General features: G+C 54.9%; 5 protein-coding genes across 5 annotated transcripts; 2 read left to right on the top strand and 3 right to left on the bottom strand.

Annotated features, from left to right (window-relative positions):
- Nucleotides 1-2,065: 2,065 nt before the first annotated feature.
- On the bottom strand, nucleotides 2,066-2,353 carry GLRG_01633 (uncharacterized protein; the record flags this gene model as incomplete). Its single annotated transcript, XM_008092318.1, has 1 exon — nucleotides 2,066-2,353. One exon carries the CDS (start codon nucleotides 2,351-2,353, stop codon nucleotides 2,066-2,068), a length of 288 nt encoding a protein of 95 aa, XP_008090509.1.
- A 1,141-nt stretch (nucleotides 2,354-3,494) lies between these two features.
- GLRG_01632 (vesicle transport V-SNARE protein) lies at nucleotides 3,495-4,302 on the top strand (the record flags this gene model as incomplete). The annotated part of the gene is made up of 3 exons (XM_008092317.1): nucleotides 3,495-3,563; nucleotides 3,630-3,743; nucleotides 3,799-4,302. The coding sequence occupies 3 exons, from the start codon at nucleotides 3,495-3,497 to the stop codon at nucleotides 4,300-4,302; spliced, it is 687 nt and encodes a 228-aa protein (XP_008090508.1).
- Nucleotides 4,303-4,606: 304 nt separating this feature from the next.
- On the bottom strand, nucleotides 4,607-5,708 carry GLRG_01631 (ATP10 protein; the record flags this gene model as incomplete). Its single annotated transcript, XM_008092316.1, has 2 exons — nucleotides 4,607-5,285; nucleotides 5,344-5,708. The coding sequence occupies 2 exons, from the start codon at nucleotides 5,706-5,708 to the stop codon at nucleotides 4,607-4,609; spliced, it is 1,044 nt and encodes a 347-aa protein (XP_008090507.1).
- A 496-nt stretch (nucleotides 5,709-6,204) lies between these two features.
- On the top strand, nucleotides 6,205-7,829 carry GLRG_01630 (2-oxoacid dehydrogenase acyltransferase; the record flags this gene model as incomplete). The annotated part of the gene is made up of 2 exons (XM_008092315.1): nucleotides 6,205-6,373; nucleotides 6,451-7,829. 2 exons carry the CDS (start codon nucleotides 6,205-6,207, stop codon nucleotides 7,827-7,829), a joined length of 1,548 nt encoding a protein of 515 aa, XP_008090506.1.
- Nucleotides 7,830-9,163: 1,334 nt separating this feature from the next.
- Nucleotides 9,164-9,942, bottom strand: GLRG_01629 (thermoresistant glucokinase family carbohydrate kinase; the record flags this gene model as incomplete). The annotated part of the gene is made up of 2 exons (XM_008092314.1): nucleotides 9,164-9,607; nucleotides 9,667-9,942. The coding sequence occupies 2 exons, from the start codon at nucleotides 9,940-9,942 to the stop codon at nucleotides 9,164-9,166; spliced, it is 720 nt and encodes a 239-aa protein (XP_008090505.1).
- Nucleotides 9,943-12,006: the final 2,064 nt, after the last annotated feature.

Here is a 12,006-nt window from a genome sequence, read left to right as displayed (position 1 = left end):
AACCACAAGTGCACGCGTTAGAGGCAGTGTTGGTGGTGGCAGCAGCAGCTTCTTCTCCTTGGTCTCCTTCTTGGGATCCTTCTTCGTGGCGCCGTGGTGCTCTTGCACTCATTTATTAAATAAAGACGGGACATGCCCTTGACTATTTCATCTATAAACAAGGCAGTTAGAACATGTAACTATAAACATGAGACCTTGTGCACAAGGGAGTCCCACAGCACTCTATTACAAGAAGAAGCTGACACAGAGAGTAAAGAAAGCACACACCAACATATTGTGTCAAGGCAGGCTTCTCCTCCTCCACTTTCTCAAAAGCACTGTCATCTACTACATCTAGGAATATCTCTGCAATTTCAGGAAATAGCGTCAAAAGTTCGGTGGTTGGCATACGCACAATTGTTGTTCCAGGGGTTATAAGGAGACTTGGAACAAACTGCAGGGACATCATTCGGATTTCAAACGACGTTATAAAACAGGCTAGAGTAAAAAATTGTACAATGAACAATAAGATCACCACGTGTCCAGGAGGAAGACAGAAGACGACCTAGGAGAATATAAATATCTCATGTACTTCCTCATCATTTCCTAATGCAGCAGTATCTTCCTAAACAACAAGAGCTTATGCTATGCCTTCTCTGCTGGGATAGCGGGGACGACTCCTTCCTTGAGGCCACTGGCCAAGTATGACACTGCTCATGCCCTTCTGACGATGGGGAGAGGGAGGGCAAGAACTAACTGCCTCGCCTATGTTCCTTGCCCTCTTGCCAATGTCAAAGGCTCCCTAGCTATTCCTGGACCTGGAATATTCTGCTTTAGATGCAATTCGAGGCATTTCGAGGAAGCGATTCAACGGCCTATCAAGGGATTAACTGGCACTATCCTAGGGTTCACGAGCGCTGTTGCAGCGGCTTGGGCGATACAGGTCACTGTATAACTACGCTGCTTGCAGCGTTGATGATCAACCCAGACGTACGATAGTTACCTGATTGATTCTGCAAGTATCCGTGTGCTCGCACAGTCAAGCACATGTCTTCTTTACAGGCAAGATGTGGCCACGGCTGTATCCCGTCGTTCTTTCGGTTCGGTGTCTCCGTCGGAACACCGGCATCTTTCGGTCCCCAGCGTCACCTGGTAGTGAAACCATGTTCGTTGCTTGAAAGTCATTTATTCGATTGGAACATTCCAATTGCAGCCCTTTCGAAGGAGCAATGTAAATCCAACACCTTCATGGGCTCTGTCGCAAATATCCCGTAGGTGTTTCGTCCTCACTCCCTTATAGAGGGCGCTGGGGTCCGTCTCAGTACTCTGAATGTTGGATCCGGAAGAGATAAGCATAGGCTCCATGTCCGAGACAGGCAGCAGATAGTTATCTCTGCCATCACGACGGCGTTCTCGGAGACCCCGTCAAGTTGAATCATGATAACCATCTTCTGATGCTGAGTGGTGTGCGTACGCGCTACGATGTAGTGCCGCATGGTGTTCGTGGGATTGAGCGGAGCAAGGTCGTGTTCCCAGTTTCGCCTTTATGGGTCTCCAATCCTACCGCCGTACTTGGCAAAGTCGTCGGAGTTGCGTGTAGTATCGGGTTTTGTCGAACAGAGACGCAAATAAATGAACCGATGTCCAGGCTTGTCGTCGAGATAGTTTGGTGTAACATGGCGGAGATGAAGAAGCGATCTGATATTGCAGCCACCGCCGTCCGATGGCATTCCAGGCCTCTGGTGTGAAAGCTGAGTTCTACAGTGAGCAAACATGGTACAGATATAAGGCTATTAGATATACTTACCGGCGACCGACTCTGCGAGCATCCGACGTAGACTGGTCTCGTTGCTGATAATCTGTTCAATGGCAACATTCCTCCCAACTCTGAGCTGCTTCAAGGAACGAATTCTATCCTAAATGCTGTGCCATATCTGAACAATGGCCTTTGCTGCAAGTTCCTCGGATCTCGCGGTGCTAATTAGGACAACAACCCGATTGAAAATGACGTTTGGCGTCTCAAACCGGTATCCGTGTGTTTGGCGCCTTCGGTGACATGAAGCTCAGGGACTAAAATTGATTGAGTTCAGTTAAAAGGGATCGTAAGATCACGGTGAATGAACCTACCAGACGCAATGTTGCCGCTCTTGATCTTGAGTCGGGCGAGGATATGTGTCGGTCTCTGAGGGTCTGGTATGACCATGTAGCCGATCGTAACCTTGGGGACACGAACATCCTTCGATTTGCCTTGCTGTTCAATTGCAATGACTACTGTATCATGATAAACCGGAATAGCTGTCATGTCGTGCGGTTGTATGATCCGATGGCCCGGGTAGGCCTCCGGTTGGGCGAAGACAGCTGGGCCGGGTGGCATTGTGAGATCTGCGCTGATATCTCATCCGACAACGGTCTGTCGAGGGTGTTGTGGGAAACCAGAAAGACGAGGGGAGAAGAGGTTTAAGTAGGTAGTGTCTGATGTAGGGAACTGACGGGGTGAGGTAAGGTGGTGTAAGTGAAGACTAACAGACTACTCTCAGGTAGGAGGATGAAGTAGGAAAGTGGTAGGTAACAAAGGCCAAGTGAAATTTTCTCATTTCTTCTTCACCTGTTTGAAAAAGTCTCTCTAGTTAGTTAGGTAGGCCAGTATCCGGGGAGGCAAAAGGGATCGAACCGGCAGGGTGAATCAGAGACAGGTCAGTACACAAAGTAGGTACCTAGGTAAAGGAAGGAGGGAAGGCAACCGGACAAAGAAAGTTGAAGGTCACTATTGTAGTTACTGTTGCTTCTTTTGGATCGGATGCCTACCTAATCTGTAGAGGCCACCACGAAATGATTTTAAGTTGATGTTATTCCAGGGTGCCTACATAAGTAGGTAATGTATCTAGGCATGGAGTCTTGGGGTTTGGAGTTGGCATGCGCCACGGCACTGCTTAGCCACATCTGTCACCGAGAGCACCGAAGGCCGCTGTCAATGGCTGCTCTCCACCGAGCCGATTACCCCGAGTGCAATACGCTCGCCTAGGTATCTACCTAGGTAGGATGGTACCTGAATGCTGAGCAAGCATGGGGGGTTTGTCAACTGCCCATGTGCTGGTCCTTCAGAGCTCCAAAGTCGGGCAGGTGAACGGTTTCCCAGGCGAAAATCAGCGCGTGTAGATTTCTGTCCAATAGCCTCTGTGCTTTCCTAGATATCGGATTATTGGATTATGAGACTGATGTCCGAACAACCTTTTTCCTCGAGTCTTCGCTGTGTCCCCAATTGTGTTGCCACCGCTAGGTTCTTGAATACCTACCTCCAATGCAGCTTGACCCGCACCTGCAGGCTTGGTGCAGCTCGGCAGCCTTTACATAATCATTCAAGGTGCACGGTCCATGTGACGCCAAGCTCCTCCAGGCTGCATCTGGTCCCTGCTGACAAGTCCCAGACATGCGGACATAGATGAGCCCATCGGAATCAACGACGTCGAGGGCAGCAGACAGAACAGACAACTAGCCACAACAACCATCGCAGCACCATGGCTGCAGCTTCTGTCAACACGGGCTGGACTCAGCTACGGCAACAAGCGCGGAGTCTAGAAACACAGGTACCGGCTCCCTCACCTTCATGGTGTCTCTTTCCACCGGGCTTCCCTGACATCCGTCCTCCATAGACCGAGACTCTATTCCACACATACTCCCAGTTCTCGACGGTAGCAGATATACCAGCAAGGCCCACCGAGGAGGAAAGGACAACGGAAGCGAAGTTACAAGAACTCCTTGAAAAGGTACGTTCGATGGAAACTCCCCCGGGACCTCAACCATCACTAACATAGTCTCCAGCGTGAAAACGTCATCTCCCAACTTTACCGCCTTCTCGACTCGGAAGCGACCCTTACCTCCTCTGCTACAAAGCATAGTAACCTTGCTCTCTCCCGTGAGAAGCTCGCCGAGCACAAGCGCGACCTTGTCCGCTTGCGCAATACCATTGCCCAGGCCCGCGACCGCGCCCATCTGCTCACTAACGTTCGCTCCGACATTGACGAATATCGTGCCAACAATCCCGAGGCTGCCGAGGCTGAGTACATGCTTGCCGAGCGTAGTCGCATCGATAACAGCCATAACATGACCGACAGCGTCCTCGCCCAGGCCTACGCCGTTCAGGATAGCTTCAACATCCAGCGTGAGACCCTCGCTAGCATCAACCGCCGAATCACCATGGCTGCTAGCCAGGTTCCTGGGCTCAACAGCCTCATCGGCCGCATCTCGGCCAAGAAGCGTCGTGACGGCATCATCATGGGCGTCTTCATTGCATTTTGCTTCCTCCTGTTTTGGTGGTTCATATGATCAGCGGCAGAGGAATGCGGCATGTTTTACTTAAGATGACGACGGTCTTTTGTGTTTTCATCATGTTTCTTTTCAACAAGCCGTTACGACTGGGGATATTACCGGCATAAGGGAACTGCGGAGGCGTTCTTGGGAATTTTGATGGACGTTTTTTTCTCGAATCGAGGGTATCTTTGGTGCATACTGTAAACTAGAAGAACATGGATGGGTATGTAGGCAATAGGGCCAGGTCATTCATGACCTGGCTGTCGCACGCCGTCGACTTTACAAAGCCACCCTAAAAAACTGTCATCCCTGCCCCGGCCTACGACTTCTCCTTCTCGCCCGCTACCTCTTCGACCTGGGCGGCTTTGGCGGCCTCTAGCGCCGCCTTTTCGACCTTGTTCCACTCGTGAAGAACCAGTTTCATACCCTTCACCAAGCTGTCCCGCTCTTCCGGGCGGGCGGGACCGCTGGCGGCCCAGCGTACCCTGCATAGGTTGTCGACGAGGTAAACGTAGCCGACCTTGCTGTTGAGGTAGCCGATGGACTCGCTGATCTCGTTGGTGATGCCGCGGGGCACGAGGAAGTACTTGCCCCATTGGTGCTCCGGGATCTGCTTGCGGAGATTACCCATGAAGAGCCTGACAATCCACGCCTTGAACTTGTTGTCCTCAATGTTGAGCTGCACAATTTGCGTCTTGCCCGGGGACTTGGCTAGGAGCTCGTGCAGCGCCGGGTTCGCCTCGGGCGAAATGAAGGTCTTTGCCTGGTTGTCGGCCCACTGGCTGCTGTACACGGCGACAACGGACAACTTTCCGACCAGCGCACGCGTCGTGTCGCGCGGGTTGTTGGCGCTCTTCTCAAGCGTGTCGCCGACAAAGTTGGGGAAGAAGAGCGACATGTCGGCCTTGAAGGGCAGAGGGGGCGCGATGAAGGACTTGCCCTCGTGAAACTGCATGTTGCGCCAGTCGCGAAAGTAGGGGCGGGCCATCTTTTCTTTCCTGCGAACGACCACCAGTCAGCTCAAGTCCCGATGTGGCACCGTGGCGTGCGACTTACAGCTCCTTACGGCGCACGAGGTGCTTGTCGTAGTCGACAAAGTCGTCCCTCCGCTGTTTCAGCGACCTCCTATCGACGCCTGAGTTGTCTTCCGGGTGCGGTGGGTGCGCCATGCCGATGGGCCGTGGTAGAGGCTGGGGCGTGAAGTTCTTGATCTTCTTTCCGTAAGCTCGCGGGGCGTGGATGGCCGACCCTGGGAGATCGGGCTTCGCCGTTTCTACAGGAGCGGCGCCCGGGGCCGGTGCCGGTGCCGGAGGCTTGCCAGCGAGGTATGGACGAGAGGTGCTCAGGTGCCGCCGGCAAGAGCAGACGGTGCACGAGAAGGCCCTTCTTGAGAGTCCCATAGACAGGGCCATTGCACGCATTGGGGTGATTGAAGCCATTGCATACAAGGCCGGGGAGTCAATGCGAATGCCAAATGTCGTTGAGGTGTCTGGTCATTCCCTCTGGCGTCTGGTCAGTGGAAAAATTCGCGCCACATGTGTCGATGTCCTATCTTGCGCCTCATCTCCAAGCCACAGGGGCCATTGGGCGATAAGAAAATGGATCGCCGCTGCAATGCGGAGAGAGCCGACAAGAGAGGGGCTAAGAAACAGACTGAACCGACATTGCGGGTCTCGGGCCACCCTTTTGCTGCCCCTCGGCGCATTGTGTCATTGGGGAAGATCGATTGACCTTCACTGGCCGAACACCGCGAATAGCCGAGTCTCTGGGGAAGAAACAATGCCGAGCGTGCTCGTCCTGCAGCGGGTGTTCGCACATTCCTGGGTAGCTTTCGCCTTTCCTCCTCTGAAAGACTAGAAATTGCGAATTGTTCCTTACCCGTATTCCTCTTCTTTGCTTATCGAAAAAGGGCTCACAATGTTTCTTCAACGCGGCTCACGCGCCGTACGGATGCAATGGCACGTCTCCAAGAGCATGGCCCGTCTGGCCGCGGCGAGAGCTGCTGGCGTCTACCCCTCCAGACAGTTCCACGACACGCGGAATTTGAGGGTTATCAAGCCCGTCTTGCTGGCAGACATTGGCGAAGGTAAGTTAAAAAATAACAATCAGCTTTTTTCTAGGCCTTCCGAGTGAACTGAATCTCTAACAAGTCCAAAACGGCAGGTATCGTGGAGTGTGAGATCATCCAGTGGTTTGTCGAGCCGGGCGCCCGTGTCGAAGAGTTCTCCCCGCTGTGCGAGGTACAGAGCGACAAGGCTTCAGTGGAGATCACAAGCCGCTTCTCGGGCGTGGTGAGGAAACTACACTACGACGCTGGCGACATGGCAAAGGTCGGCAAGCCTTTTGTCGACATTGACATCCAGGGCGGGGCCAAGCAGGAAGACCTCGACGCACTGACGGCCCCGACCGAGCCGGCAGTGGAGAGGCCCATGCAGAGCACGACGGAGCCCACTTCGCCGCAACAACAGCAGGCGAGAACGCATCAGGGAGAGCAGATACATGGGCAAACAAGACAAGAGCCGGCGGTCACCGCGCCCCAGGGCGCCGATGTACAGGAAGCTCCGCGGCAGCCAAAGGGCACGCATGCCTCGCTTGCCACGCCCGCGGTGCGGCACCTCACCAAGACCTTGAACGTGAATATTACGGACATCGAAGGCACGGGGAGAGATGGCAGAGTCCTGAAGGAGGACGTACAGAACTTCGTCAAGCGTCGCGAGTCCGGGGACAAGCCGGCGTCAACCTCAGCCCCGCCTCCCGGCGCATTTCCTACCCCGGGACCCGTCGGGGGCGCGCAGCTCGAGACCCGCGTCCCGCTCACGAACACTCAGCAGCAAATGTTCAAGTCCATGACGCGCTCCCTCACGATACCGCACTTCTTGTACGCCGACGAAATCGACTTCTCCAGCCTCGTCCAGCTGCGCACCCGCCTCAACCGCGTGCTCGCAACAGCTCCAGAGGTGGGTGGCGGCGAGACAGGCGTCGCGAAGCTTTCTTACCTCCCCTTCATTATCAAGGCCGTATCCATGGCGCTCTATCAGTTCCCCATCCTCAACGCGCGGGTCGATATCGACCATTCGTCCTCCAAACCCTCCCTCGTCATGCGCAGCCAGCATAATATCGGCGTCGCCATGGACACCCCGCAGGGCCTCCTAGTGCCCGTGATCCGCAACGTCGGATCGCTCAACATCCTCTCCATCGCCTCGGAGCTGACGCGGCTGCAAAAGGCGGCTTTTGCGGGCAAGCTGACGCCGGTGGACCTCGGCGGCGGCACCATCACCGTCTCCAACATCGGCAACATCGGCGGGACCTACCTGTCGCCCGTCATTGTCGACAAGGAGGTGGCAATCCTCGGCATCGGCCGTATGCGCGCCGTGCCGGCGTTCGAGGGGGAGGACTCGGACAGGGTGGTGAGGAAGCACATGTGCAACTTCAGCTGGAGCGCGGACCATCGCGTGGTGGACGGTGCGACCATGGCGCGGGCCGCCGAGGTGGTGCGCAGGGTCGTGGAGGAGCCCGATGTCATGGTCATGCACCTCCGATGATGTGTACACCCTGAATGGGGGCGTATGAGTGAGGGGCTGGAGAGAGGTACCCCAGGAGGGATACGGGAAGAGTGGCCAGATCTGAGGGGAGGAGGGTGACGACCAAGATCAACGAGAACATCCGGCCGGCGTGATGCGGCAACTAAGACTGGGGGAACAACACTCACCCATGGCGTATGTGTGTGGGTGGGTGGGCGGACGGGCTGGATGGCTCGACGACATTTACAATCAGAGTCTCATTGATTGTGTAGATACGGGAGGAAGGGTCGGGGGTCGGGGTCGGGAGGAGACAAGTACTTGGTTTAGGCACCCGTCGAAGTCACAATCCGGGAAAACAAAATAAAGAGAGATGCAGAGTGCCTAGAGATCATCTGCAAGAGGAGAGCTGCTGCCCGACGCATGTCGGTCTGACAAGCATGTTACTGCAGCGTTTCGCGACGGCGTGATGTCTTGGCCGGGATGGTTGCCCCACAGGGCAAGGTCAACGAACGCCCTGCCTTCACATATGACAGACATTACACATCCCCTCTCCCCCATCTCGGTGTACTCTGTAGGAAAATACGAAATTGTAACGGCCCAGTTATGACGGACGAACGCTCTCCACACCTTTACCGAGCTGACGCCAACCAATGCTAAAGAATCCCCCAACGGCCAAGGGTGACCGACCATCCGCGCCCCGTCGGCTGCAGGCATCTCGATTGGGGAAGCTTGACGACCGTATTGGGGAGACCGAACAGGACCTCGTCTAGAGCTGCTGGAGGGCCAGATTGTGCACGCAGGCAGCCAGGCTCACAAGGTACAACGGTGGGTGGGTGGTGGTATGAGTGACGGTTTGATATTTCGTCAGCTATACGTATTCTCAACCAAGACTTGCAAGTGATGAACCAAAAACATCCAGCTGGGCCCCGACCAGTGAGAACACTCCGGTTCTTTGAACTTGCATGAGTGAGGAAACAAGCGCCAGCTCAGCATCGCTGCTTTCGCATTGACGGCCAGCCCCACCCCAATTCGGTCAGCTCGCATCCTGATATTATCCTCAACCGCCAATACACGACTTAGCCCCCCCTCCCCCACACCCAGCTTGACTTGGCTGGGCAGAGGATGCCTTTCACGGCGCAAGTCCCTCCGCTGCCACCTAAACACCCGTGTACTATATGCAGCCCGACCTCTTCAAGCCAGCGGTTTTGTAACCCTAATCCCAATGCTGACGCCGCTGTGATATCCAAAAGCCAACGCTCGTAGTTCTATGCCCGTAACTCCATGATCCCGTAGGATGATTCGCAAAAAAGGAACAATACCCCGACCAAAGTACGCCTCTTGAGACAGCTAGTGGCTTATGCGTCTTCCCCAACTACGGCCTTGACGCTGGCTAGGGCGTCCCGCTTGACTTCCTCGAGAGAGCGGCTGACGTCGAGACTGATGACGTCTGTCTCGTCGGCCATGGGAGGCTCCAGGGTTTGGAACTGGCTGTGGACCATGTTGGCGCCCATGTAGTGGTTGGTCGCGGCACTGCGGGCTGTCACGCGCTGTACGAGAACGTTTTCGGGTGCCGACAGGTAGATAAAGTGGATGAGGATGGAGCGATCGTAGTATCCGGCGACACGGATGACGTCCCGGTACTTGCGCTTCAGGGCCGAGCAGGTAAGCACAACGCCGTCGGAGCCTGCGGCCAGCTGGTGGCGGGACTCTTCGCGAAGCGCAACGAGCCAGTCCCATCGGTCGGCGTCGGTCAGAGGCACACCGTTGGCCATCTTCTCAATGTTTGCTTGTGGGTGGAACTTTTCACGCGCGAGTTAGACAGATGCCAGAATAGGCCAAGGCGGGTTGCAACACTTACACTGTCGCCCTCAATGTAGGGAAGCTTCAGAGCCTGGGCGAGGTACTCGGCGACAGTCGTCTTTCCACAGCCAGCCGGGCCCGTCACTAGCCAGATGTGGTGGTACTTGGTGTTAAGGGATCCGTTGACGTGCGCGCCGTTGTCGGCGGAAGTCGGAACTCCGGGCACTTTTGGCTGGGTCTTGGAAGCGACGGCCTGCTGGACGCCGTTCGTGAGCCCCGAGGGAGACTTTGGAGGCTGCCCATTAACAGGCATGGGAGAGTCGTAGGAGAGCATGATTTCGTGCGGGTTGGCAAGCACAAATGTGGTTGTCTTGTATAGTTTTAGAGCGGAGCGGCCGATAACGCTATTGCATCATCCGGAGAACAGGGAGTCGAGGCGGACAGTAGGCAGGATGCTAATAAAATAGTAGAACGGCCGATGTAGGTAGGTATATGAAAATACAGGGCCGATTCGAGATGAGAGAAGTAAAGGATCCAATATCTTCTACTACCGGCGGGCAGACGATTCAAGTGCAAGACCCAAAGTCAAGTGACGGAGCAATGCGCAGGGCATTGTCTTATACTTTATAAGTGACCAAGGACGGGGCTGCTTCTGGGGGACGGATGAGGAAAAAAAGGAAGAACCCAACGGGGAACCCAAGGGGGGTGCCTGACGGCAACTAAAACGCACTGGCAGCGCTCAGCAGGTTCCAGTACCTGGACTCAGGTTCAGCCGACTTCTCTCAGGCTAGGTAGGCAAGTACCTGTAGGTAGGCAGGTAGGGTAGGGAACCGGGAACAGGGGGCGTGTCGCTGCCCCCGGCTTTCCCAAATGGCGACGTCCCCTTGCCATCAGAGAAGCCAATGAAAACGGCTTATGAGGCTGACGGGGAGAAATCCGTACTCCACTGACGACTGGGGGTGGGGTGTCTTGTCCAATAGCCGCGGGGGTGTCTCCAGAAACAATTACGTCCCTGCACTCTACACTATCCTCTTGACTGCTGTCTCCCAACTATGTACTGTACTTTCTCTCCACGGGATCCAAATGCGAAGGGGTGGCCATCTGGAGGAAACGTGGGACGAATGGAAGAGTCAAGTAAGTTGCCTTTTCTGTGGAGGTCAAGGTTATTGCTTGGTGGGATGAGTGGGGTGAAAGCATACGAATAGCGGCTATTGGTAACCTTCTATCCCCGACAAACTACGAAGAGTGCCAACGTCAGGTATACCCCGTCGCGAACTGGCTATTACCTACATACAGGTACCTGGAGCGTGGTATGTGACGATAGATGGGGCATTGTCAATGATTGAGATCCCTCGTTTCCGTCGAACCAGCAACGCTGGTGACCGTAAAAGGCACACAGGTCACTCCTGTCATTAACATGAGGCTGCAGGACCTGCGTTGATGCCCTTTACACTACATTGCGGTTGCAGCACAATAGCAGGGTAAAGCAAGAAAAGAAAAGAAAACTGGGGAGGGGGAGAGGAGGTGTTGCTGCTGTAGCCGAAAAGAACAGAAGTAGCAAAAAGCAGCGCCGGCAAGCGCAGAACCTTGTATCGCGGGCCCAAAAAGGTTGGCGAACGGGGGTTTCGGTCAGGAAGTTGGGAGAATCTAGTTGGTCGCCGACAAAAGACATGACGGTGCTAGGGACGAAGAAAGGTCAAAAAGAATAGTAAGAAAAAAAAATGGAAAAAAGAAAACAAAGGCGGAGACGCAGAGCCAAGAGGAAGGGCGGTTCGGGGGAGGGGGGGGGGGGGGGGTGTCGCGGATGGGATGTGGAGAGTACTGTACTTCGTGCATAGGGAGAGAAAGTGGGCAGCGTGGGGGGACGGCCTTTTCTAGAACAGACAGACACTAGGAAATAATTACCTGAACAAAACAGGGGCCTGGGAAAAGGAGCGAGGTCACTCGACAAGCAAGAAAAAAAACCCGGTCTCGACAATTTCATTTTCCAACCATCTCGGTGGGGGGTGGGAAACTCTGTCCCGATGACGGGCAGCAAACCCCCCGGAAACAACAGATTGGCCAGGAACGCAGAGGCTGACGAGAGAAGAGACACACAATGCAGCAGCCCGAGTTAGCTCACTAAGTCCAGCAAGCAGCCGGGCGAGACGAGACAGCGGCAGATGCATCGGGACCCCGACGTAACATGCCCAGCTCTTTCCCGAACTTCAGCCGCGGTTACCCAGGTACCTGTGTTCTTGTGCAGATCCAGCCCGGGTCAGCAGACCTAGTGTCCGTCTCTCTCGTCCAGCTAAAGGGAAAAAATGCGGATGAGTGCTTTCGGGCAAGCACCGAGGAGCTGTTATTATTACATCATAGGGAAGACGCGCATACGGGTCGGCGATGCGCGTGCAGCCAA

Source organism: Colletotrichum graminicola, assembly GCF_000149035.1.
Source record: "Colletotrichum graminicola M1.001 genomic scaffold supercont1.4, whole genome shotgun sequence".
NCBI classification, from domain to species: Eukaryota; Fungi; Ascomycota; class Sordariomycetes; order Glomerellales; family Glomerellaceae; genus Colletotrichum; species Colletotrichum graminicola.
The sequence above is the reverse complement of the archived record's forward strand: the minus strand, read 5'-3'. Positions and strand labels throughout refer to the sequence as shown.